The sequence below is a fragment of the Rhinolophus hipposideros genome (genome assembly GCF_964194185.1).
Source record: "Rhinolophus hipposideros genome assembly, chromosome: 3".
NCBI lineage: Eukaryota > Metazoa > Chordata > Mammalia > Chiroptera > Rhinolophidae > Rhinolophus > Rhinolophus hipposideros.
In genome coordinates, this window is record NC_138049.1 from 102,350,029 (window position 1) to 102,377,904 (window position 27,876).

The window sequence follows — 27,876 nt, forward strand, 5'->3', positions numbered from 1 at the left end:
TCAGGAGCAGCAGCCAGCTTTCTTCGGTGACTTCTCCGGGGCCACCTCCACCAGCGAGCCCTTCAGATGATCTTCTTGCATCTTGAGTGACCTGCAGGAACACACCCAGGCATCAGTCCTCTCTCTCACCTTCCAGGGGCAGCAGGGAGGGGCCCAGGAGTGAAGCTGGGGGTGGGGCACGGGGCTGCACCCCCAAGGTTTCCTCTTTCCCACCTGCCCTGCCCCTGCCCTACATTCCACCTCGCACCAGAAAAATGGGGCCATGGAGAATTTGTCTTTCTGTCTTTTCTCTGGCATTCTTTCCTGCCTACTGTGTGCCAGGTACTGTGCAAGGGACGTTGATGATGATGTGAAGCCACCATAGGACAGCGAAGCCATCCCCACCCCAAGGCTGAGCACGTAAGCCTTGGGGTGCGGGCGGAGACTCTTTAAAGAAAGGAGAAGTCTAGAGAAACGACTTAAGGCTTCACTGTGGGAATAGGAATCGTGCCTTGAGCAGTGAGGGAGGCAGAGAGGAAACATCAGGTCCCAGGAATGGGAAGCACCCACAGGGACTGCAGGCCAGGTCCTAGAGGGCTTAGGGAGGAAGGAGGCGATGTTGGGGCTGACATGAGCAGTGCACAAGCGTTCACTAGCAGAAAAGGGGGGTGCATTCTGGGCAGAGAGAGCTTGGGCGACCCACAGAGCCTAAGGACTGACTGAATGGTCAGAAAGAAGGCTTGGAGGCAGCAGGTATCAAGGTTCTGTGGGCCTGGAAGGAACTTTGGTCCTAAAGCAGAAGGGAGGCCATTGAGCAGTTATTTGCTGGAAGGCATCTGGCCCAGCAGGTTTGCAGCAGCTTAGCGGCTCACTCTAGTTGCTTTGTCAGTGGAGCTTAGAGTTCATCTGGTCTGATATCCTTCCCCCCTTACTCATTTCATTCATTTACTGAGCACCCAGTATTTTCCAGGCCCGGCGGGGGGGATAGGGCCGAGCAAAACAGACATGGCCCCAGCCTCGTGGAGCTGTAGCCAAGGGAGGGAAGAGGCAGAGGAAACAAGAAAACATAAATGCGTGTGTAATTCCAATTTGTCCAGAGGGGCTTTGAAGGAGGCAAACAAAGCACAGAATCGTTGTGGGAGGAGAAAGGGTCAGGAAGGGCCCCTTTGAGGAGCTAAAGCTGAGTGAGAGAGTGAAGGAGGGAGCGCGCGGGCACGTGTGCGGGCGGGGACAAGGCAGATGACACAGGAGACAATGCGGGACATTGTGAGACATTTGGATTTTGTTCTAAATCCAGTGGAAGTCACTAGAGGGTTGGGAGCTGGACAGTGACTCTTGCTCTCCCACTGCACTTTACAGATGAGATGACTGAGGCTCAGAGAGGGGACGTGGCTTTTGGGAGGTGACGCAGCTCATGGGACTGGCAGAACTGGTGTCAGGAGACTGTCCACACAGTGCTCTCTCCTTCCCCAGCCTGGCGAGCCCTGTGACCTCCTAGGCGCTTCCTGGAATGGGCTTTCCCTTCCCACCTGAGTCAGCGGAAGGCTGCTCCGGTGATTGTGGATGGGAAGTGGCGGGGGCACTCACCGGGCCAGGTTCACGATGGGCTCCAGGATGTTGTGCCCCAGGGTGGCACTGCACTCTGCAAAGGAGACCCCAAGCTCCTGTGGGCCAGAAAGACAGGGGTATTGGTGCCTTGGGGGAGACCACTGGAGTCCGGCAGCAGCCCCCACCACCACGGGCCCGGCCGGCAGACAGAGTCCCACCAGTGGGTCCCTAGGCCAACCCCAATGGGTGAGGCAACCCCATCTCTGTGTGGCCCCTGGCCCCCAGACTCACGCCTCTGCCCACTGCCCCTCCACCCTGGCTGACCAAGGTGCCAAAGATGACACCCTGGAAACATTCCACAGCCCTCAGAGAGACAGTGAGAAGTTTGGGTCCCAACTTGAAAAATGTCCTTGAGATTTTTAAATCATTAGTTATGTTCTTTTTCTTTTTTAATTTCAAAAATATTTAATTGGGGAAAATATTGGAAAATACAGCATAAAAAAGTACTAAATATAAACCACTCCTGTTAGCGTTTGAGTATATATTTCCATTCTGTTTTATATAACTCTTTTATTAAGGGGCAGGGGGATCAGCTAAATTATACTGTTAGATTAAGCCATATGAAGTTGTTGTTTTGGTAGGCGCCAAACAAGTATCGGCAATCTTATAGGGGTCAATCTAACCTGTACCCAGATTTGCAGCTGCTTTTCTGACTTCACATTATATTGCAAGCACTTCCTCCACGCCCTTAAATATTTTACCAGGACAGGACTCTTCATGGCAAATCCTAACCTCTCCCACAAACCTCCAGAATTTAATCACCAGCTGCTGTCCAGTGTTTGTCCTTACAAACACTACTGTGAAGAACAGCCTCATAAAAGAAAAATGAAAAAGAAGAAAAAAAAGAACAACAAAAAAGAACATCCTCATATAAACCTGTTTGATTATACATTATACACAAGTATCCATTACATTATTCTCTTAGGGGTTATTATTTCTGTTTCTTTCTTTAGGATAAGTTGCTAGAGGAGGAATTACTATGTCAAAGAGATGAGCTACTACTTTTAAGAGGAAAAAAAATTCCTGCCAACCAGGCGCCACAGCGATGACCTCACAAGTATGAGAAATGAGAGGAGAAATGGGAAAGGTAGTGTGGAAATGCCAAGAGGGGTTATGTCAGAGGTGGGGCAAGGAATCGTTCTTCCCCCCCTTTATTATTCTCCCAATTTTCTGGAATGTGGTCAAATTCTAGTCATAAATAAATAGTATCTACTCTCTGGTGGTGGGGCTTTTGATGCAATCTTCCTGGGGAAGAATTTGAATCTTAAGATAGAATAAATTAGAAGGAATGTTATGTTAATTAGAGACCAGAGATAAAATTAAGATTTGATTGGGAATTTTAAGTGAAGCTTTTAAACCTTTTTACTCTGAAGATATTTTTTATGTAGGTCAGGACACTGGGTGGGGATCTGCTAATTCAGCAGTGAGGTTCAATATGACCCCCACCATTACAGCCCCACGTGTGGATTTAAAGCTGGGGTGGGTGGAAGGCAGAGGTGGCCAGGTTTCTGTCCACTCTGACCTGGCCTTTGGCCGGGCACGGGTAGAAACGGTCAATGGGCCTTTCTTGGTTGCTGAGGCCAGGGTGACCTATTCGCTACCCTCCAGGGAGGGCTCTGCCCAGTCCAGGAGGGAGGAGGGGCCAACAACGAGGTGCTCACCTGGGCTAGTTGCTGCCCAGCCTGAGTGGACACCTGCCGCTCCTCATCACAGTCCATCTTGTTTCCCAGGAGAAGAACGACCACTCCATCAGACCCTGAGTCCTGCACACAGAACACATTTCTTCAGCCACACATATTGAGTGCCTGCTGTGTGCCAGGCCCTGGGTGGATTTAGTCCTGCCCTCCAGGAAGCTGGCAGTGGGCCTCTTCTTCCCACACACGTCTACCTTTCCATGTCACACTCACGCCACACCCTTCCCACCTTGACACTTTCCCCTCCATCTGCAGTGAGTCTGCCCCTCCTATCTGCCTGCAAGCATGTCACCCACTTTCGAAGGCCAACCTCAAAGTACCTCCTCCTGGAAGCCTTCATGGATTGCTCCTCCCCATGCCCCTCTCTTTCTAACTGTGCTGAGCAGCCCAGTGCTTGATGACACAGGATGCCTTGGCTCATTTCCTAATTGTTTCATGGATAACAATAATAATAGTTTCTGTTTGCTGAGTGCTTGCTGTATACCAGGCGCTGTTCTGAAAGCAAGCATACCAGTTAACCCTCACAACTCTCTATGAGAGAAGTCGAGAAATGGAAGTTCAGAGAGGCTAAGTCACTTGTCCAAGGTCACAGAGTTGGGGTGGAGTAGTTGGGTCCTGTCTGACCCCAGAGCCCAGCTCCCCTTATATATTACTTTGTCCTACTTCTTTTGCAACTCTTTGACTAGACTAGAAATTTCTAGGAAGAAGAAAACATGTCTTACTTTATATCCCTCGGCTGTGCTAGTATATGCTGCAGAATTTTAGCATATATACATATATATCAATTGAGTACATGGGGGAAAGAACTAGAGATGTGTGGAGAAGAATTGCATTATTCCCCAGGTGTTAAGAAGACATCACAGAGTTGCTGTATGTAGGAAAGAAATGTTCATAGGATAAAGGAAGTAGTTTGTTTTGGAGGCTGTACTGTGTGGTTGTGGTTCCTTTGGCCTACTCACTCCCAGCCCATCCAGCCACATGCCCTCAGTGGGCTGTGTCACCTATATGTATGTTGTATCATTTGTAATCCTGGGAGAAAAGGGGAAGTAGGCAGGATACAAGTTCCCTCTGAACTTCAAAAACTGGGGCCAGCTCCAGCAACCATCTGCTCACCTGGAGACAGTCTAGCCAGTAGCGTACGTGGACAAAGCTCTCCTGGGAGGTGACATCATACATGAGCACCACTCCATCAGCCTTGCGGAGCAGCTGCCGTGTCATGCTGTGGTACCTGCCCAGAGAGTGGGTGAGGCCAGGCCTGGTGAGCTGACCCCAGCCCTGGCCTCCCTCCTTAATCCTCAGACATTCCACCTGCAAAGTGGGAGAATTAACCCTCCCTGCTTCTAATTGCTTCCCAAAGAGAATACACATATGCTTTCCTTCTTACAGCGGAGTTATTGTTGAATAGGTAACAGTTCTCATGGCTTAAATTTCAAAAGGTACAAAAGGGCACCCAGTGAAAAGTCTGCCCCCCCCGACCCCACCCCCATTCTGCAGCCACCCCATCCCCCTCCCCAGAGGCAACCAGGGTTACCAGTTTCTTAAATATTTTTCAGGAGGTATTTTATGCACGTACACTTATCTATACACATATATAACACCAACCCTTTGTCCCCTGTTTTACACAAGCAAAGTGTAAAACACTCACTGTACTCATTCATATTCAGCAATCTATACTTTGTGTTTCCCAGTCAATAAACTTTCCATTTCCCTATTTAACAAAAAGAGGATCCTCAGTCTTTTTTGTGGCTTCCTGATATTCAAGTGTGTTGACAGACCCTGACTTATGGATCTGGTCCATTATTGATGACGTTTAGGTTGTCTCCAAGGTTTCATAATATAAACGCTGCTGTGAACATTCTCAGTCTTGTTGGTATTATAGTTACGTATGAGTTTATCAGAAGAATGAAGTTCTAGAAGTGGAACGGCTGGGTCAAAAAAGAAGTGCCTTTTAAGTTTTGATCACACTGCCTAACTGGAAAGTGGAAGTCTAGTGTTGTCAGAAGGACAGGCATTTGTGTCGCTGTCCCTGAGGGCCATGTGGGGATGGCCCTCACAGATGCCCTGCCAGGCCGAGGGGGCCTCTGGGTCTGCTGCCCGTCTTCCCCACTGGCCTGGACTCACCCCTCCTCCCCCGACCTCCTACGGCTTTCAGGGGTGGATACCTTTTTTGCACTGTGTAGTCTTTTGCCCATGTTGAACTCCTCAAGGTCGGGCTGCCCTCCACCCCTTGACACCCCAGGCTCAGCCCTGGCCACTGATACCACTAATGTAGGCAGTGCCCATTACCTCTCCTGGCCAGCTGTGTCCCAGAGCTGGAGCGCGTAGCGCTTGTTGTCCACCAGCAGGTTTTTGACCTGAAAATCCACTCCTAGGACACACAAAGAGGGAGGAGTTAGGCCTATTTTCAAGTTACTATCCAGGACTTCCAGCCAAGGCTTACCCAAATACAAAGTCTGACAATTAAGTTTGCGAACTTGTTGCAATGATGTCGCTAACTTTTTTTGATATCAGAGGGATTATTCATTATGAATCTGTACCGACTGGACAAACAGTTAACCAAGTTTACTATTTGGAAGTGCTGAAAAGACTGCGTGAAAAAGTTAGACGACCTGAACTTTTTGCCAACAATTCACGGCTCTTGCATCACGACAAGGCACCAGCTCACACGGCACTGTCTGTGAAGGAGTTTTTAGCCAGTAAACAAACAACTGTATTGCAACACCCTCCCTACTCACCTGATCTGGCCCCCTATGGCTTCTTTCTTTATCCAAAGATAAAGGAAATATTGGAAGGAAGACATTTTGATGACATTCAGGACTTCAAGGGTGATATCATGACAGCTCTGATGGCCATTCCAGAAAGAGTTCCAAAATTGCTTTGAAGGGTGGACTAGGTGCTGGCGTCGGTGCATAGCTTCCCAAGGGCAGTACTTCGAAAGGGACCGTAGTGATATTTAGCAATAATATAAAGAGCTATGTAGCACTTTTTCTAGGATGAGTTCACAAACTTAATTGTCCGACTTTGTATACACCTGTCTCCAACACCAGCCCCAGGGGATGAGACCTTTCAGCTGCTGGGCTTCCCTTCTGCTCCCCAATCCCATCCATATTCAAGAGCCCATGTCTTCCAGGAAGCCGTCCCTGACCACCCAGCCCCTGAGGTTCACTGACCCCGCTGCTCTCCTGCACCCTAACGGAGGTGATAGCGCGAGGCTCCTTGCATTGTTTTGATGTCTTTGAACTTATGTGTCTTCCCAACTGCACAGCAATGTTTATTCCTTAGTTTACTCAGGAAAATCTGTTTCATTATTTTATTTTTATAATACTTGTTTAATTTCCTGATTATTGCGTGCATCTTCCCCCTTCGGCCAGACCGCAGGGTGGACGGGCAGCCTAGGAGGTGGAAGGAGCGCCAGATTGGGCTGGAAGATGACTGATCAGGCTGGTCGTCCACCTCCGTACCGGCTGTGTGACCTCAGGCAAGCCATTCACTTCTTTGAGCTTCCCTTCCTCATCTGCCAGGTGGCAATTTACAAAGACTCACAGTGCAGGGTAACTGGGAGGATAAAACGACTTACGTCCAAGGTGTAGCCTAGTTTGGGGGAGTGACGCAGTGCTTGCGAGGTGGTAATTTTTATTATCATCCTTAATTCTCATCTCCCTGAACCCCAACCCCTCAAATTTCACAGCCTCCCGCCCAGGGACATGGTTCCAGACCTTTTGTGTCCCTGGAAGTATGGCGATAATAGTGACATCCCAGGGAAATTTTGAATCTTTGGGATCCACCTCATGCCAACGCCCATTTCCCAAGGAATCCAGGTGGAGTGGGAATGATGGAGAGGGGCTCCTTTGCCCCATCCATTTTCCTAACAGAGCCCTGGATCTGCGGAGCCCACGGCAGGCCACAGGCCAGCTCAGGACAAGGGTGTCTATTCATATGAGCCTTAGCTGGTAGACACTTTTCTCTTGTGGTGATGACTCCTATGAGCACCTGCTGCTGACCCCTGGGGGTGGCTGAAACCATAGCCCTCCTCCCCCCACCATCGTACTCTCCACAGGAAGCTGGGAGAAATGGCAGCCCAGGACACCTAACCTCAACAAAATGGTGAAGCAGAAGTTTGTCTGTAACATCCACTTCTCTTTACTGCCCTCTTTCCTGAAGGTCTTAGGAAATTCAAGGTCTGCAGGAACCTCTGAGGTTATTTAATCCAAACCCCTGTAATAACATCGAGCCTCTGCTTAAATACCCACTGTGTAATCTACTGAACAGCTCTTAACAATTATTCTCTGCATTGAGTCACTCCTCCATTACTCCCACTTTCCTACGTCCCTGCCCATGCCCCCTCAATCCACCCGTGTGTCCCCACACTCTCCCCTCAAACAGATTATGATGTAACCACATAAATGGTTAGGACTATGATGTTTTCTCCTTCCCAAGGAATCTGTTCTTTTACATGAGCAGCCCCAGGGAGAGGGAAACGCTGAACCCAAATGAGAATAACATTTCTGGGTACATGTGCTTGGAAGGCAGGTGGCCCCAGGTATGAACTTTGGGGCCCAGGTAGGGCAAGAAATTGAAGCAAGTCTTCAATTCTCTATTTTCCTCATCTGAAAAATGGGGATAGATATGGAAAAGCCTGGCAAAAATGCACATTCAGATATAACTCAATTGGCTCTGGCTCTGGTCCTCCACCCAGCCCTGTTCTCAAATGCAGGCAGGCTATCATTCTTATCTTCTGAGAGAGGGGGATGCAAATGGAGGAGGGTGACACTGAGTGGGGGAATTTTCATGACTTAGGAAGCCAGAATCATCCCCAGCAATGGTTAAGCAGATGGATGACAGCCAGCAGGGGGCACCAAACCTCAGCTGGAACTGGGACAGATTTGGATCACAAATTTGGGATCTCAGGTACTGTTTCCCCGAAAATAAGACCTAGCTGGACCATCAACTCTAATGCATCTTTTGGAGCAAAAATTAATATAATACCCGGTCTTATTTTACTATAATATAAGACCGGGTCTTAAAATATAAGACCCGGTCTTATAGTACTATAAGACAGGGTATAATACAATGTAAAGTAATGTAACATAACGTAACATAACATAACATAACATAACATAACATAACATAACATAACATAACAACATAACATAACATAATAATATAATATAATATAATATAATATAATATAATATATACCGGGTCTTATATTAATTTTTGCTCCAAAAGACACATTAGAGCTGATGGTCTGGCTAGGTCTTATTTTGGGGGAAACCGGGTAGCAGTGCATGCTGGCTTGCTCTGTCTTTTTACAATTATGTGATCTGTGTTTTTCTTGATTGAATTTTCTGGAATCATCTTGCTACATAATAATGGGGGAGAGACTCGGTTATAGGGAAGACTGTTGTAAGGAATAAGGCATGTATGTGAGATGCCAGGTACATTGTAGGTGGTCAGTAATCAGTAACTTAGAGGATAAATAATGGTGGCTCAGCAGACTCCCTGACTCTACGCAACATCAGGCCAGGCCTGCTATGCGTTCCCACTCCCCAGGACACTGCGTTTTTAACTGACTGCCCAGGTGAGGATTCTTAGGCAAAGAAAAGATTGAGAACTTGTCATGGGCCTCAGTTGTGTGGGGGCTGTCATGTATCCACTGGTCTGGCACTGGTCCCCAGTCAGCATGCACCCGGACTGACACAAAGTCATGGGTCACTCCATCTTTGTCCCCAAGCGGGTTTTTTCTCCATTTCCGTGAGCTTGCTTTTCTGTGGTTCTACACAACGTTCAAATGGCCATATATCCCAATACGTTTAGGGAGAGGAAGCTTTGTGCTTTGGGACATTTCATTTTCAGGAGCCACTGATTTCAACATTACAAAATATTTACTGATAATAATAACAATAAAAATAACTCATATTTATTAGCACTTACTACATGCCCAGATATTATTCTAAGAGCTTGACATGTATTAACCGAACTAATCCTTAACAACCACTTCTAAGCTGTTAGAGGGCAAACTCTCAACAACTAAAGATTGAAAATGGTGACTGGACTTGGAGCTGAGCCGCTCCTTCCACAACTATCATGTTTCCAAGACCGGGTCTCATATTAATTTTTGTTCCAAAAGACACATTAGGGCTTATGTTCAGGGGATGTCATCCTGAAAAATCATGCTAGGGCTTATTTTCCAGTTAGGTCTTATTTTCGGGAAACACAGTAAATTGAAGGACAACGACTTGGAGCTAATGGGCCCTGGAGAAACACACTGTTCCCCAATATTCCCCAATAAAATTAAAAAAGACAAAGTCAGATCTATTGCTGTCCCCATTATGCCAATGAAGATTTGGGGGCTCAGAGTGGATAAATCATTTGTCCAAGTGCATATGGCTAGTAAGTGGCAGGACTGGGATTTGAACTCAGGCACCAAGGTTCCTAACCTACCACACTCTACAAATACATTCTGTGCAAGATATTCAGCTTGCCCAAGGAGACTTCCTGTCAGGGCTTGGCTGGCTGGCCTGGGCCTAGTCATGAACAAACCCAACCAGTGGGTGGAGACTTGCTTGTTTTCAGCATCAACTAGCACTGGCATCTAAATTGCAGGGTGCTTTGTTGATGTGGCACATTATAAGCTAATCAGATCAATGCAGAAAAAAGCAAATTACCTGTAATTAGACGTGATTAGTAAAATAGTAAGTGTATGCCCATATAAAACACTGTCTAAGGCAGGACCTGTGGCCAGGACAGAACCTGCAGCTTCTTCAGGGATGGCTTGCTCTGGGCCTGCTCAGGCTCGTTGACAGCCTCCCTCCCCCGCTGCCCTCTCCCAAGTGGGCTCTTACCCACAGTAGCTGTCAGCCCAGTGGCGAAGGTGTTCTGGTGTAGCAGGTGCAGGAAGGATGTTTTGCCCACATTCGAGTCTCCCAGGAAGATGATGTGGAAGATGTAATCAGGGTCGGCTGTTGGCTGGCCGGCCGTGGGGTCCCCTGGGGATGACTGGATCAGCCCAGCCTCCCCGGAGTCTGTTCCTGGGTCTTCAGGCCTGTTCTCTGCCTGTGGCTCCCTGGTCTCCTTCTGTGTGAGCAGGTGCCCTCCCTGTAGGGCACCTTGGTCTCCTTCTGTGTGAGCAGTTGTAGGTGGAGACACGGGTTGTGTTTCCAGCTCAGCCGTGATGGGCAGGGTTTGCATGGGCTCCCGGGGCCCTGCTCCACCCCTAAGCTGAGCCCCTCTCAGGGGAGAGCCCCTTGGAGGTGACAGTTTTCCAGGAGCAGTGGCTTCTGCTTCAGCCAGAGCCTGTGGTGTGTCAAGTGGAGGAGGAACAGGCAGAGAATTTCGCTGGGGGTGTTCTGAATGCCCAGTTTTCAGGCCCTGAGCCTCAACTGACTGCTCTGAACTGAGGCCTTGCCCTTCTCCACCCAACTGTTTCCTTTCCTCAGCCCTGAGCTCCTCTTCCAGACTCTGGTGGGGGAGGGCAGGCAGCCCATCTGGCCCAAGGACCTGGCCATGATTTTCTCTCAGCCCCCCATGAAGACCCTCCTGAACATCCGGGCCTGGCTTGCCCTGCTCTGGTCCCTCTGTGGGAGCCTGGGCTCCAGGCTCCAGACCCTGGGAGGGATCAGCCAGCCCTGGGGTGAAGGCTCCAGCTCCTGGGGACCCCAGTCCTGGCTCAGAGCCAGCAGTGTGTGGGTCCTGATGGAAGGTTTCTCTCTGCCTGGGTGGCTTGGCTGGGACAGGCCCAGGCCAGGAGTCCTTATCATCCGGATACGAGGCATGGAACTGTTTGCTGGGACTAGCTGGGGCCTGGGGAGGGGGAGAGGTCACCTGGGGAGGTGGTCCATCCTCCAAAGGAATGAGCACTTTGAGTGCAGCTGCCACCAGGCTCCCTGACTCCCCAGTTGGGGCCCTGGGGAGTCCCCAGGGAAAGTGGGCCTCAGGGCCAGGTCCTGACGCCTCCTCAGGTTCTAGGCTGTGAGGCTGGACAGGCTGCTCTGGCCTGATGTCTTGCCCATCTGGGTCCTCTCCTTTCCTTTCCTTGGCCCTGGAAAGCACCCCAGGGGGGCTCCTTGGAGCTCCATCTGGATCTAAAGATGGCTCCTGACCAAACAGAAACTCCTGCTGATCTGAGATGGATATCTGCCTGACCACTCGAGGTGTCTGGGGGCCTGAAGGGGCTCTCGGGCTTGGGGGTGGGCTCCAATAGAGCTTCAGGGCTCTGTGTGGGGGGCTGTTGAAGCTGCTCAGGAGCTGGTCCCAGTCATCGTTGTCCCCAAACAGTCCGGGTGGGGGAGCCTCCTCAGAGGAGTCTGCCTGCGCGTCGGGAGCCTTCTCCTCACCTCCTCTGGGGGCACTAGAAAAGGTGTGGGAAACCAAGCTCAGGAGAGGGACAGGTAGATGTCACTCCTTCCTGTCCCTGACCATCAGTTGCACACCTCTCAGCTGGCCCTCCTTCCCATTCTTTGCTCAGAGTCCTTCTCACCTGGCATGTACCCCCCACTCCTCCCCCTCATCCAATCCTGACCGTCCTTCAAGGCCTCTATGAAGCCTCATCTCCTCCAGAAATCCTTCTTTGACTATTTTGGCCCATCCCACTTCTCTGAACTGTAACAAATAGAGTGAGTGCCTCTGTGTGTGTGTGTGTGTGTGTGTGTGTGTGTGTGTGTGTGTGTGTGTGTGTTTGAATCCCAGTTGTGTTATCTTGGGCACGTGACTTTCCCTTCTCTGTACTTCAGTTTCCTCGTCTGAGAAATGGGCATGATAATCTCAGCAAGGAAATATTGCCATGAGATGACGTCAAGGAGGGAGATGTGTGTTCTGGGTGGTGACCAGAGCCTCAGAGAACTCAGAGCCTCCCTCCCCTCTTCCAGGAAGCCTCTGGTCTTCACACTAAACCAGGGATGGCAGTCACTTGCCTTGGTTCCTCCTCCATCTGCCAGGACACACGGCCCTTAGCGACATTCAGGTGCCCCCTGGTCACCTGCAGCTGCTCCTGCACCTCCTCTAGCTGCCCAGCCAGGTCACGCTTGGTCTGCTGAAGCTGCTGGTTCTCTGAGCTGGCCTCCTGGTGTGTGCTGCTGAGGCGGTGGAGCTGGGTCTCCAGCTGCAGGAGGTGGAGGGTGAGGACGTGAGATGCCCAGTTGCCCTCCAGGGCAACGAACAGCCTCCCAAAGCCACTGTGGAGCACAGACTCCAGGTTCCTAGAAAGCCAGCTTAAAACATAGGAGTGGGGGCAGGGCAGTGGTTACCTCCCTTTGACCTACTTAACTCCATGACGTCCCACCCAGGAGAGACATTTGAATTGTTAGGGTAGGGATAAGAGAGGGAACTGTGTAAGAAACACAAACTGCCAGCTCCACAAGGGCCCGAAACGTTAATAGGACCATACCCTCCTCTGCTCAAGGCTCTGCAATGGCTGCTCAGCCCCATCTGGTCTGCAGGGAGCGCCTGATCCAGCAGCAAGTCATGTGACTTGGAGATGGAGAGCTGCTTGACCACAGAGTGGGAAGCAAAGCCCTCACAATGGCCTCCAGGGTCCTTAACAGACTCTCCTAACGCAGCCCTGTGCCGTCTCTGACCGCCTCTCCCACTCCCGCTCTCCCCTCCCTCTGTTCCAGCCCACACGTCTCTTTGCTGTTCCTCGAACATTTGTAGCTCATGGCCGCCGCAGGGCCTTTGCACTCACGGTTCCCTCTGCCTGGACTGCTGTTCCCCCCGGTATCCCATGGCCCACCCCTCACTTCCTTCAGGTCTTGACTCCAATGTCATCCTCTCAGTGCGGCCTTCCTTGGCTCCTCTATCAAAACCCTCTGTCCCCTGGCCCTGCGTTACTTTATTCTCCTTAGCACTTTCATTATCTAATATTTACTTGCTTATATTGTTTGTCATCCGTCTCCCTGGCTACACAGGGATTTGTGTCTATCATATTCCTCAGAACCTAGAACTCTGCCTGGTACATGGTAGGTGTGCCCTAAATAGTTGTTGGGTGAAGGAATGAAGGGCCTGAGGGGAGAGGCTTCACATCCACAGGGGACAGGACATAATTGTCCCATGCGGAAAGTCCAAACGTCTCCCTTGGCAGAAGGGGACTGCCTCAGTTTCCAAGGAGCTGCTGCTGCAGAGGTGCCTGGGACATCAACCCGTTTTGGGAAGGCGAGACCAGGTGACAGGGCCAGCCAAGGCAATGGTGGGGGACTGTACCCAGTGCTGAAGGGACACAGATGTCCTGGTCACCACAGATGGCGGTTTTACTAAGGTCAGTGGTTTGGAAATTGAGGAAGGCAGAGACAGTGGGGCAAAGTCTCAGACCCAAAGACTTAGCCACGGTGCCAACTGGAAGTGACCACAGGCTGCGAGACCTGGGTGTCAGCGCAGCAGGTATTCTACCAGGAAGCCAGGTCAGATTCAGTCAGTATCAACTGTGACATATAAAGCACCTACTAGGTGCCAGGTGCCATCTCAAGCCCTCAAATATAGTATCTCTAATCATCACAGCAGCCTGCTAAGGCAAGAGTTCTGATGTCCATCTCTCTGATGAGGAAACCAAGATTCAGAGAGGTTAAAAACCTGCCCAATGTCACTCAGCTGATAATTGAGATGAGAGCTGAACACCAGTCTATCACCAAGCCTCTTCAGCATTCAGACCTTATGTTTGCCCAGGCTAATTATGTCCCATTTATTACCCCACTTGACTAACTTAGCCTGGGAGATGCAGTGGATTTGTCTATTCCCATTTTACAGATGGAGAAGCTAAGGCCAAGATAAGCAAAGATATTTCCTCAGATTTGCATGGCTCTTCATTGGAACTCCAGAGATTTGAACCTAGACCTCTGACTCGTGTCCCAGTGCTCCCACTGTACTACCTGGCCTCATCTCAGAAAAGGGCCCAAGACACCTCTTTCCCAGGGGGCTACTCTCATATGGGAGCCCCACCAGCCCAGTGAATCCTTAGGAGAGGGGTGTCAGAGGCTGTGAATCCTCAGAAACTGGGCTCCTGGGGAGGCCCTGTCACTCACCTCCCTCTGGCCCTCCGTCAGCTGGTGCACCTCACGCTCCTTGGCCTCCAGGACCTCCTGCATCTGTGAGCTGAGTGCCAGGTTCCGGGAGGCGCTCTGGGGAGCAGAGAGGTCTCAGCTCCCATACTGTAGAATCTAAGACCCAGCCGGGCTGGGCTGGCCCTCCCCACACTTCACCTCCACCCAGGCCTGGGGTCCAGGGTCCAGGACGTCCCAGCAAGGAGGAAGTTTCAGGACAACTTCCCTGGAGCAACCCTAGATCATGGCAACAAGGAAACATGCCCAGAGGGCGGAAGGACTGGCTTCAGGGGACACAGTGAGACCCGGCAGAGAGGGGCAGGGGGCTCAGACTCAGCTGTCCTCACCCCACCTCTCTGATGAGGGGTATGAGAAGATCCACTCCCAGCAACTCCTGCTACCCCTCACAGGCCACTCACCGGCCCCACTGCTTAGCCCGCAGAGGAGTCCAGGGCACGGGGAAGGGACAGGCTGCAGCGGGCCGCTCACCTCAGCCTCCAGTCGTTGCTTATCCTGGCGGATCTGCTGCTCCATCTCCTCGTACAGCTGCTGGACCTCTCGGTGGTGGTCAGAGTCCCGCCTGGAAGGGGTGGGAGGCAGGCCAGGCGGCCCATCAGCACCCTGGGACCCGGCTGCTGGCAGAGGTGGACTGGACCTCAGTTTGAAGTCTATCGTACTTACTGCTCACCTCAGGGGTCAGTGGTTACTGACCCCTGTCACTCTGAGAACAGTCATCCTAATCACAGCCCCTGACCCCTACGCCCTTGACATTTGTCGCCCTGATCCCATCACACAGACTCCTGTAACCATCACAATATTGGTCCCCATTGCCCCATCATTCTGTCCCCACTTCCTGTCCCCACTATCACCCTACCTCCATAATTCAGATCCGCTGCAGGCTGTGCCCCTGCCAACCCCAGGGCCACCACATACATTGTAACCCTCGTGAGCAGTGCTCCTGGAATTGGATGCCACAGTTGCCCGCACCAAGACACACTTGGCATTCCAACTCCTGCTAAGGGCCCAACTCTGTCCTCCCCACAGGTCCCCTAAGTCACCCCTTCTTCCAGCTCAGCTCTTCCCCGTCCAGCTCCCAGGGCCTGCTGTGGAGCCCTGGCCTCCATTCTTCTGGAGCTGAGGGAATTCAATTAAGGTTCAACTAAAACGTAGCGAGCACTCACTATGTGCCAGATGCCAAATGGGAGAGGACCCCCGGGCCCACTCACTTCCTCAGGGTCAGCTCCAGAGCCTCCTTGTCGGCCCGCGCCTCTTGCAGGCGGCTGGTCATCTTGGCCAGGAAGCCCTCCAGATTGCCTGCCAGCTGGGGTTCCTCCTGCCGCAGCTTCCCCCACAGCTGCCAGATCTCTGCCTGCCTGGGGAGGGGAGGAGACACAGGGGGGCCAGAAGCAGGGGGAGCCCCAGCCCTTGGTGTTAATGGCAACACTTCAAGAGACTTGGGCACCTGGGCTACAAAAATCTATTTACAACCTACAGGTGCAATCAAATGCCACCTCCTCCAGGAACCCCTCCCAGATGTGCCCTCTCCCTTCTCTAACCCCCATAACACTTCGTCTCTCTATGGTTTGGTGATGAATTGTGGGGAGGAGGCCTTAGAAGCCTGACTGCCCAGGCCTTCCATCTGCCTTCTCTCTTTTCCCACTCTGTAGCTGTGTGACCTTCGGCAAGTCCCATGCCCATTCTGGGCTTATTTGTAAAATGGGGAGGCTGATACCTGCCCAGCAAGTTTGCTAGAAATGAGACTTGGCCAGTGAAAGTACCCAGTGAAAGCTTGGGGCTTGGCACTTAATAAATGCTGCTTTCACATGGATTTAATTAAGTCGTAAAGACAGGTGCCAGAGGGCTGAGCCCAGGCCAAGCCTCCAAGTGAGTAAATGGCTCCCCACCACACCTACCCGCCAGCCTGTACCTTACATCCCACCTTGCCTGCCCCACAACACGGGGCCCCGCCCTCTAGAGCTTGTCCTCACAGGACCCTGTGGGGTGGGTGAACCTGGGCGATCCTCTTGCTGGCTCCGTAGACCCAGTGGGAACTAAAGGGTGTGACAGGGGCGTTTTTAGGCAGGGCCCCCATTCTCTAAGCATGAGTAAACCGCAGCCCAGAACCTGAGACAGTTTGGAGGAAATGCCCTCTTGTCTCCAAACCTGCCAACCCACGGCATCACCATGTCTGACATCACTCTAGAGGGGTCCCTCTTTTTGGGTTAAGAAAGGCACCCTCAGGAAGCCTTGTGTTTTTAAGACTGTAAGTACACTTGGGAAGCTGACACCTCAGCTCATAATCCTTCTTAGGGCCAGACAGGGAAGGAGGGGCTGGGGTAGGATGGACTCCTCGTGAGCAGGCATCACCACACATGGCCTCATAAGAGCTGTTATGCTCGCTCTGTAGTGCGGGAAACCGGTCAGAGGTTAGGTCACTTGCCCATGGTCACACCACTAACAAGTGGCCAAACCAGGATTTGTACCTTGACACTGTATCCAGGGGAGTCCTCGCCCACACTGATTGGCAGTGCCTATCCTGCCCTCCTCCCACTCTCCACCCCCCGCCACAAACACACACACACTGTGCGGGCCTTACTCAGAAAGCAAGTGGCCAGCCCCCAGCTGCTCCATGAAGGCAAAAAATGCCTCCTTTTCCTCAGCGTCAGCTTCCTCCAGCACCGGGAAGCTGGTGGCCACAGATCCTCGCTTGGACGACAGTGGCCTCCTTTTGCGGAGCCTCTGGGTACTCGGGCTTGAGCCAAAGATCGTCTCTGTGGGACAGAAGGGGCCACAAAGAAACAGCGTGGGGTTGGGCTCAGCCCCTGACCTCCCACCTTACCCTACTCCAGCCGTTGGTAAAATAGTTATATCTGTGTCGGTCAGGTTCATACATTCCTCATGTCAACTTTGGGAGTCTACTCAAGGTAGACACTGTGCCCATTTTACAGATGAACATCTGAGGTCCAGAGAGGCCAAAAGACTTTCTGGAAGTCACACAGCAGCTCCATAGCGGCCAACACATTCTTCATTCATTTAGTCAAGGGATGTTTATTGAGCATCTACTATGTGTTGGGGACAAAATTAGCCAAAATCCCTAATAGAGCTGACATTCATGTGAGTGCTGAAATGGATACATTTTTTAAAATAAATTTACTAAGTGAGCTAAAAGAGTAAAGAAGATAATTTTCATTGAGAGACTGGACAGGGTCTGCTTTAGAGGGAGTGGTCAGGAGTGTCCCAGGGAAGTGACATTGGAACTGAGATGGGAATAACAAGACGGAGCAAGCCATGTGGATTCCTAGGGAAATACATGCCAGACAGAGAGAACAGCACGTGCAAAGGCCCTGAGGTAGAAGCCATATTGGCCCTTTGGAGGAGGCAAGTAGCATTGAGCGAGATCCAAGAGGTTGGCAGAGTCTGGATGGTGCTGCCCTCTGGGCCCCAGGAAAGGGTTTAGATTTTGTTCCATAGGCATTGGGAAGTCCCCAGCATTGTGGGCACAATTGGATACAGATGTGAAGATGGCCCTTGGAGCTCTATGGACAATGTTCTCTCTGACCCCACCCCCCACCCTGATTCCAGGCCCCAATTCCTTCTTCCCACTCTCGGCTTCTCAATCACCAGAACTGAAGCAACCACCTCCTGGGGTGGTCTCAACTTATAAATACAGATTCTTGGCCTCTGTCTCTGTTGTCCCCCAAACTTTTGGAGACTCAGCAGACTTAAAAACTCTGGGTGGCTTTGCAGACATTTAAGGCTGAGCCATGCTTTGCAGGGTCTCTACGAGGACACCACACCTTCCATTCCCTGGGCCAAAAGGTCTTCCCCCATCGAGATCAATGGGAGTGCTGTTTCCTGTCAGCCTTGGTCTCTTTAGGTCCTATTGGGCCTGTGTGGAGAAGCAGGTGTCGGAGTAGCCCTGCCCAGTGGGGGCTAAGAACCTGGGAAGTCCCACCCACTAAATTTCACCCTTTGCTGCTCACTGGGACCTAGAATTCCCTTAACCAAAGCCAGAATTCCACAGCCAGAAACAAGGCCTGTGGTCTCAAGGATGGGGGGTGCTTAACCTCTTGCTCAAGAGAAGCCTTTTGTTGGGGAGAAGACAAGCCACGCATCAGAAAGCAAGCCTGGAGGCCTCTCTGGAGGAGGGGGGATACTCAGGGGAGCCCCCAACCAATGAACTGCTTTGGCTGGTGGGAAAAGAAGGGATCACATCTGCCTGCAACCAACTGCCTTCCCACCCAGGCTGGTGTTCTCATCTCACAGTAATCAGGATTCTCATCTCTGCCTTGAACTCTCTCAGGGATGTTGTGAAGGTCCTCTGGTTGGTAAAGTGTCACTGTTGCCCTTCCTGTCAGCCCAGCCTCGCCCCGTGCTGGGCACACTGGCTGTGCAGTAAGTCCCCAGGGGCCCTCCCAGGACAGACATACTGAGCCCCGAGCTGAATTCTTCAAGGGAGAGGCGTCCCTTTCGCTCCATATCCACCCAGTCAAAGATCATCTCCGGCTCCTCCTCACTGACCAGGAAGCTGAACTTGGCCATCTGTAAGGAAGGGGTAAGTTGAGTGCTATTCCCACTGGGGAAGGCTCTGAGCCATCCTCGAAAAGGGGATGTTTGTCTTCAGCCATCCCCACGTCCCCTCTCCCCATGTTTTGAAGTCCCATGCCTAACCTGACCCACGGCCTACCCTTGAGACTCCCAGCCCCCATGCAAGACCATCCTCTCAGCAGCGCCTTGAACTTCTCCACACCTGTTTCCTTTCTTCATCCAACATTCATCTGTTCTACGTCTTATGCCTTTAGAACCCTAATAGAGGACAGTAGTTAATCCTTCCCAGAATGTGTTTTTCAGTGTCCAAAAATTATCTGGAACTTGAAAATAAGTCCAGGGGTGGCCGGATGGCTCAGTTGATTAGAGCGTGAGCTCTGAACAGCAAGGTTGCCGGTTCGATTCCCACATGGGCCAGTGAGCTGCATCCTCCACAATTAGACTGAAGACAGCGAGCTGCCGCTGAGCTTCCAGAGGGGCGGCCAGATGACTCAGCTGGTTATGAGAGTGCGCTCTCAACAACAAGGCTGCCGGTTCAATTCCCACATGGGATGGTGGGCTGCGCCCCTGCAACTAAAGACTGAAAACGGCAACTGGACTTGGAGCTGAGCTCCACAACTGGATTGAAGGACAACGACTTGGAGCTGATGGGCCCTGGAGAAACACACTGTTTCCCAATATTCCCCAATAAAACTTAAAAAAATAATAAACATTTAAAAATAAGTCCAAAAGGTGCACAGCACTTCCTTTCAGTATTTGCCAGGAGCAAAAACCACATAAACATCTTCTAGACTATAGAATTGCAAATACGAGTAATTCATCTCATGGGACTGATGACAGGTCCACATTAAATGAAGTCATAGGTTAACTTATAGATTTTGTCCAGGAGAAATGTAAATTGTTTTTGTCTGTTGGAATAGGCAACCCCAAAGATTTATGGCCTGTTGGACATTAATCAGCTTTTAAAAATCTAACTCAGCCATCTGATTTTGACATTTCTTTGTTAAATTACCTCGCTTTTAAAATGCTTTCGATCATTCATAATAAAAATTTCAATATGTGTTCATTTTATTTTCGCCTAAGGGTCATGATTTACCTCGTTGGAAATGAACAGTTTGAGAAGTTCCATGGAGATGCCCCAGTGGATTCTGTGTCAGAACCAAATAAACTGCACTGTTGGAGACGTGCCCCCATGGGCTCTGGAAGTCCAGGCACTTTCTTGGCACGCGGAGGGAATCCCAAGTGTGATAGAACTTTCAGTTTGCTGATTCCGTTTCTCTAGTTTTTTTCTTTCTTTAATTATTTTTTTTCCTTTTCCTTTTTGCTATATTTGTGTTTTTGCTTTTGGTGGCAGCAATGATGGGGAATTCAATTTTATGGACGAACCATTCAGTGATCTCTTTGCCATACATGACAGACCCCTAGTGTCGGTTGGTTGCGAGACAATAGAAAATCTGACTTGCTAATCTTTTGTTGTTGGTGGTGGTGTTTGTTTTTCTACATGTGACCTCAAATCAGTCAGGAATTGTATACCTACTGGGAAGAAGAACAGCTCTGTGAGATCTGGACTGCTGAGTTTTTGTGCTGCTGTGTTGACTTTTGACCTACAGCTGAAGTTGTAGAAATGAAGCCAGACATTCTCTATGTCAGTGCGTCTACGTGTCTGTAATTCAGAGTAGCTTTTAATTTTATTGTGAGTATGAAATCTTTTTCTACAGGTTATTAGTAACTTAGAGTACTATGTCTCTTCCAGGGGTTCTGTGTTTGTTGGTTTGTAGGGACAAATAAGTGCTAATATAAATCTAATGTTTCCCGAAGTCACAGAAAATAAAGAAACTGAACTTCTAATGCTTTAAAGGTGCTAAACGTTTTTTTTAAAATCCCTCTTACTAGAAATTGTTTGCTCAGAAAACTTTTAAGGAGCCAGGTTCATATAATTAAGGTGAATCTTTGGACAAATTAGATTGGTTTAATAATTTTGGTTTGCAAGACACACAAAATAGTTATCTGTGTTTTCTCTGCTTTATATTTAGTATGATACAAGCATACATTTTATTTTTCATAAGATCTGGATCTATTTTTTGTGAATAAATTAGTAAATCTGAATATCCTACACTTCTTATTTTGTCTTACTGATCAAATAAACCAACGTTATCTGCACATAATGCTTAAGATTATAAAAATGTAAATTTGTGTTCAACTATATTGATTAATTATTCTAACAAACTTTATATCAACAGTACTTATACTTTGTAGTGTGTCGCCTTAAACAGTTTCCAAGATCCTCATTAATTTGAAAACCCTGAATTAATATTAAATTAAGTTAAGAACATCTTAATACTGAAACCTTCATTGCTAAGCATAATTTTAAGTTTATGTCATTTTACTTTCACATGCTGGAAAGCAGCTATATCTTTGGATCATGTTAATGAGTGAATTCATTTTTGGCACTTTAAATACTTATGGAGGGGAAAGCAGAGACTCGTAGGTATTTGTATACCCATGTTCATAGCAACAACGTTTACAACCGCTAAAAGATGGAAGCAACTCAAATGTCCATCAAGGGAAGCATGGATACATGGAATGTGGTACATACATACGATGGAATATTATTCAGCCTTAGATAGGAAGGAAATTCTGACACATACTACAATATGGATGAATCTTGAGACCATCACGCTAAGTGAAGTAAGTCAATTGCAAAAAGACAAATAGTATATGATTCCACTTATATGAGGGAACTAAAGTAGTCAAATCATAGAGACAGAAAGTAAAATCGGGGTTTCCAGGCCTAGGGAAATAGGAGAATGAGAGTTACTGTGTAATGGGTACAGAGTTTCAGTTTGGGAAAATGAAGAAGTTCTGAAGATGGATGGTGGTGATAGTTGCACAACAATGTGAATTACTTAATATCAGTGGACTCCACACATAAAAATGGTTAAAGCAGTAAATTTCATGTTAGGTATGTTTTATCACAATTTTTAAAAAAGTTATGCAAGGAATATGTGTGATTGTAGAAAGTCATGTCATCTGTCCTTGGGAGCTTTACTAGTCTACTAAAATGCTTAATATAAGTCAGCTATTTACTCCCCAGTTCATTCTGTGAAATAGAGGTTAATTACTTTGGTTAAAAGTTATAATCACTACAGGTGTTTGAGATATACTGGGAATAATAGTGACAGAGAAATACATTGTGTCTACAATGAAAGTGGGGTGTGTTGTTACTTTCCAAGGGATAAGGAAGTGGCTTTGTCTTAAAGTGTCTGGTTGTTCCAGAACATGAAAAAATATAAAAAGGCAAAACCTGAATAGACATAGAAAATTGTAAAGGGTTTGCTGAAAGGAAATCTTATTTGCCTTGATTTATAATACCTGAGTCTGAAAATGAGCTATGAAATATGCTAGCATTTTGCCAAATTTGCCTCAATTTTGATGGGTTTAAAAATAAATTAAAATGTGTGAAACTTTCACTGCCACGTGTTACAGTTAATGCAAAACTAGAATAGGGCTCCATTTCGATTAAAATGATAAATTGGTTTTAGAGCTCTTAGCAAGGGTTAAAAAGAAGTTACTATGTATCTTCTGTGTAAGTTGCGCAGATAACTGATTCCATATCTCAACAGAATAATTTTCTCTGCTATGTTTTGGCTTTATCATGTTCTAATTTTTTAAAAACAAAAATCTAAGGTAACTCTCTTATGAAAGAGCTAAACATCCTTGCAATTGTGTTACCTTCTTATTTATTTCAAAATATTTTATTTTATGGTCACTTTGATTAAATAGGTAACCAAGTACTATTTCTCTGATAGCTCTTTTCATTTTGCTTCCCAAGATCAGATCCTAAATTTAGAAAAAAACTTCAGGATATCTTTCTCTATATTTATTAACTACTGTACCACTATTATAAGAGCATCGTGGGCAAGAAATAACAAGCGTTGGCGACGGTGTGGAGAAAAGCGAACCCTCGTGCACTATTGGTGGGAATGTAAATTGGTGTAGCCACTGTGGAAAACAGTATGGACGTTCCTCAAAACATTAAAAATAGAATTGCCATATGATCCAGTAATTCTACTTCTGGGTATTTAGCTGAAGAAAATGGAAACACTAATTCAAAAAGACATATGCAACCCAATGTTCACTGCAGCATTATTTACAATAGACAAGTTATGGATACAACCTAGATGTCTATCTATGGATGAATGGGTAAAGAAGATGTGGTACATGTATACAATGGAATATTATTCAGCCATAAAAATGAATGAAATCTTGCCAATTGCAACAACATGGATGGAACTTGAGGGCATTCTGCTAAGTGAAAGCAGTCAGACAGAAAAAGGTAAATACCATATGATCTCACTTACATGTGGAATCTAAAAACAACGATAATTTTTTTAAAAATCCCACATTCATGGATATAGAGAACAGATTGGTGGTTGCTTGAGGTGGAGGGTGGGTAGTGGGCTAAATGGGTGAAGGGGGGTTAAAAGGTACAAATTTCCAGTTATAAAATGCATGTCATGGGGATGAAATGTATAGCGTTATGATTATAGTTAATAATACTGTATTGCTTATTTGAAAATAGCTAGGAGAGTGGATCTTGAAAGTTCTTATCTCAAGAAAAAAAATTTTTGTAACTTTATGGTGACTAATGGTAACTGGACTTACTGTGGTGATCATTTTGCAACACATGCAAAAGTCAAATCATTATGTTGTACACCTGAAACTAATGCTATGTCAATTATACCTCAATTAAAAAAAACATTAAAAAATCATTTTCAAAAATTATAAAGAAATTCTTACTTCAAATACTTGATGCCGAAATATTTCTAATGTCCTTTTGGATAACTTATAAGGTATTTTAAAAGTTCATTGAGATTTATTAATACAGTTGTGTTTCATATCTGCTAAAATATAATAAGTTGATCATTATCAATAAAGACAAATGTTGTAATATTTGTTGCATGTAGAAGAAAATAAAAACTGACGCTTTCACCTGTAACAAAATCTGATATTAAATATGGCTTTGGTGCAAAAAAGAAAAGCATCATGGGAAGAACTGTCACATCAGAAGAGATGTCCAGCCTTTCCTAGGCTAAGCTTACATAGGTAAAATGCTATAAATAGAACTATTTCAGAAGTTGCATGCCTTTTGGGAAGGCCCTGGAAATTTCTCAATGCCTTTGCTATCCATAATATGTTATCTTCAGGGCAAATACTGGTGACGTCATGAAATAGTTATGTACTGTATCCCAAGAGAGAACTTTACTCTCTTCCACTCTGATATTATTGGTTACTGTAATAAATAACCACAGCCTTTCAGTGTCGTTACTAAATAAGTTTCTCCTTTCCTACCCTTGCCTGCAGGCTCAGTTAAAAGCTGCAGGCCACAGTTTGTGTCTTCCACAAAGGACAGACCCAAAGCCTTGTAGGAAAGAACCGCACCAGGTTCTCTGAACAACTGATGTTTCACTTGGGAGGACGCCCAGCTGACTTTAGCCAACCTTTAAACTGAGCTAGGGGGCTGACGATTTCTAGGACTCTTTCAAGTCGAGAAGCAGCCAGCTCACCCACGATCCAGCAGAACAAGAATTCCAGGGAACTGAATGAATGATTCAAGGAAATCTAGCTGTGGTTATTTGTTAGGAATACAGTTGGTGTTATTTTTATTGGTCTATTTTTATAGATCTATAAGAAAGTTCTTTTTCTGTCTTCTCGAGCTCTCTCTAATCTTCAGTTTAGTAGATTATTGCTTTCGTAAACTGAAATTAAACATATTAAATGGTATCTGTATCTCACTGACCCCCTCCTGATTCAAAAACTAATACTTTTACTGAATCTCCTTATTTTCCATGGCAATGTAGTTATTTACACAGGTTCAGTAAAAATCTTTTATGCTAGGATATAGTTAGATAAATCAGTTTTGTAACTGTAGTGTCATATTGGACAATAGTTCTCATTTAATCAGGTGTAAAAAGTCTACTCTAAGGGACACCCAGGGAGCCAATGTCTGCAAAGTCCTCCTAGGAACCAGGTGATAAGGAAAGCCATTTGTGGGCAGGAGAGGGATCCTAGAAAAACTGGGAACCTCAAGAAGAAAGGACGTCCTTCACATTGATAGGGGCTACAGGTGAAAGTTGGTCGAGAGAGAGTCTTGGGTAGGTTTTCTTGCTTTAGAATACCATGTTTTCCCGAAATAAGACCTAACTTGAAACTAATCCCTAGCATGATTTTCAAAATGACATCCCTTGAACATAAGCCCTAATGCATCTTTTGGAGCAAAAGTTAATATAAGACCCCGTCTTATTTTTGGGGAAACACAGTAGAAGTAGGGAGGTCAACTCATCCCCATCGGCCCAAGACTTGTCCAGTTTTAGCCCTGAAAGTGCCACATCCCAGCAAATTGAGTGCCAGGCAAATTGAGACAGATGGTCGCTTTAGAAAGAAGAGTAAATAACAGAGATTTTAAAAGTGCAATCTCGGATTCCATATAAAAACTTCTGGACAGAAGCTAAAATGGCTCAATGTATCAAAAGCCTAGATTTGCAGAACAAGCTCGAGGAGGCCCAGGCTTCATTTCCACCCTTGCTGTGCCTATGGAAATAATCAAGCCAAATCTGATAAGACCAGCCTTTTTCATATCAAGAAGAAAGTGTGGAGATTATGATCCTAGAAATATTATCTGAAACTTGAAAATAAGGCAAAAAGGTATGGACTAGAACAATGCATTTAATTCATCTCACTGTTTACCTTTAATTAAAAGTCCCAGACTTGGGCCAGCCCAGTGACTCAGGTGGAGGTCGCTGGTTCGATTCCCACATGGGCCAGTGAGCTGTGCCCTCTACAGCTAAGATTGTGAACAACAGCTTGAGAGCTGGACTGCGGTGGAGAGCTGGGCGTGGGTTGCTGTGAGCCACGGACATTGACCAGAGACCAACTGCCCCTCCTGGGGGTAGCGCAAGGCTCATAACACCAGCGTGGGCCAGGGAGCTGTGTCCTACACAACTAGACTGAGAAACAACGGCTTGAACCAGAGTGGGGGGGAGGGGAGGTGAAAGAAGGAGGAGGGAATAAAAACTCCCACACTTACTGAAGTTACTTGTTAACTTGAAGATTTGTGTACAGGAGAGATGAAAATAATTTTGTCTAGCAGAACAGACAACCCCAAAGGTTTATGGTCTGCTGGACATTAGCAATTTTTAAAATTGAACTCAGCAATTTATCCTAACTCTCTTTTGTCAAATTGCCTATAAATATCCTAACCTCTCAAATGCTCTTTGAACCCATCATACATCTTACTGGTTCCCTCATTAACTAATACAATAATTAATTAGGTAAGACTTTTGATAAGTGTTGATTTTACATTTACTTGAAAGTCTCCTTTTTTTTTACCCTTTAGAAAATTATATTTTAACATCAGCCATTCATACTTTGTTGTGGCCCTGAGGCTGGAATATAGGAAAGGTCAGTTTTAATGAGGGAAGCATCAAGTCTGGAGCTTGAAGCAGTATCAGGAGGAGACAGCAGGTCCGGTGAGACTCTAACAACCCACCTAAGCCCCTTTGCATGGAATGAGGAAAAAACAAAGAAAAATCAGTCAGTCTGGTCTAGGACACAGCCTAAGACTCCTTATCAGGACACACAACCATGGCTGATCTTATGTTTCACTGAAGTTTATAGCCATTGATATGGTCTGATTTCCAGGACTCTAACTGCTCCCCCAAATTTTCCTGTTCACTGGGGCTGAAATTACATCATTTGCAAGATACTTCTTGGGCTTAAAGCCTTTTCCTTTGTTAAAATGTTAATGTCTCTGGAAGAGAGGGCCACATAAAGTTGTATCAGTCATTTACACATTAGTATAAACAAGTTCCTCACTTTTTCTGAAATCAAAGTTTGAAAGAAAGGGGAAAGAGCAGGCAAGCCCCACCTTCCTGGGAGGGGAAGTCTTAGGAGGCTGCAGAAAAGGGATTGAGGGGAACATGGGGTCTTGGACTCACCGCCAGGTCCTCACGGGTGACAAAGCCCCTCTCCTGGGCACCGGAGTCCTGAAAGAAGCGCTGCAACTCTGCAGATGCCTGGGAGGACCAGGACTCTGGCTCTGCAGCCACAGGAGCATCCTGGCCATCAGCAGGCTCTCGTGTCTGCCGCCGGCGGCTGGAGCCCAGTTTCCGGCCTTTTCGGGTCACTTTCTGTCCAGTCTCCATGCTGCTTTTGCCTGGAGATGAAGTATGGTGAGAAGCACTAGACTGCTGCACAGTCAGTGACTGTTGAAAACCCTCCCATGGCTCCTTATTACCCTTATTACCCCTGGAGAAAACCCCACTGGTCTCTCTGACCTCATGCCACCCCTCTCCCCATGGCCACCAGTAGATCCCACTCAGGGCCTTTGCCCTTTCTGTTCCCTCTGCCTGGAATGCTCTTCCCCGACGTATCCACATGCCCTCATCTTCTTCAGATCTCTGCTCAACTGTCCAAAGTCTTCTCTGGCCATTATGTAAAAGAGCCCCTGTTCTATTTTTTGACTCGGGGGTGGTTACATAGGGTCGTCCAAAATCACATTGTCTGAAGGACCAGGAACAGCTTACTGAGCCCTGTCTCCTGTTCCTTTGAACTCATTTTCTCACATCCCACCTTCTGGGAGGGGATCCCTCCACAGTTGACTCCTCCCTCTCTCAGTTTCACCTCTTTTCCTCCTCAACACCAGTTCTCTACTCCTTTGGCACACACACCAAGGAATCAGTAGCTCCCCAAGTGGCTCTTATGGCCTTACATGACACGCCCCTTCTTCATTCCCTCACCCCCACACCCTCACGGTCCACGTCAATCCTTCTGAACCACTTGCCATTCCCAGAATGCCAGATTCCCACCCACCCTTCTTCCCTTTGCCCCAACCTCCCTGACTATCTTATCCCCTCACCTAGCTGATATCTCTTCCTTCCTCAGCATAGAGGTCACCTCCTCCAAGAAGCCCTCCCTGCAGCCACTCCCCACACTTCAAGTAAGGTTCAGTGCCTCCT

General features: G+C 47.7%; 1 protein-coding gene across 2 annotated transcripts; it reads right to left on the minus strand.

Annotated features, from left to right (window-relative positions):
* Positions 1-27,063, minus strand: RAB44 (RAB44, member RAS oncogene family; the record flags this gene model as incomplete). 2 transcript variants are annotated; one of them, XM_081031260.1, is made up of 13 exons in its annotated part: positions 1-91; positions 1,567-1,643; positions 3,249-3,350; positions 4,395-4,509; positions 5,568-5,649; positions 10,127-11,631; positions 12,194-12,381; positions 14,294-14,389; positions 14,801-14,891; positions 15,538-15,684; positions 16,908-17,082; positions 18,742-18,853; positions 26,857-27,063. In XM_081031260.1, 13 exons carry the CDS (start codon positions 27,061-27,063, stop codon positions 1-3), a joined length of 2,988 nt encoding a protein of 995 aa, XP_080887386.1. The 2 variants fall into 2 exon arrangements, with proteins under 2 accessions (XP_080887386.1, XP_080887385.1); XM_081031259.1 differs by having other exon boundaries at positions 12,167-12,381.
* Positions 27,064-27,876: the final 813 nt, after the last annotated feature.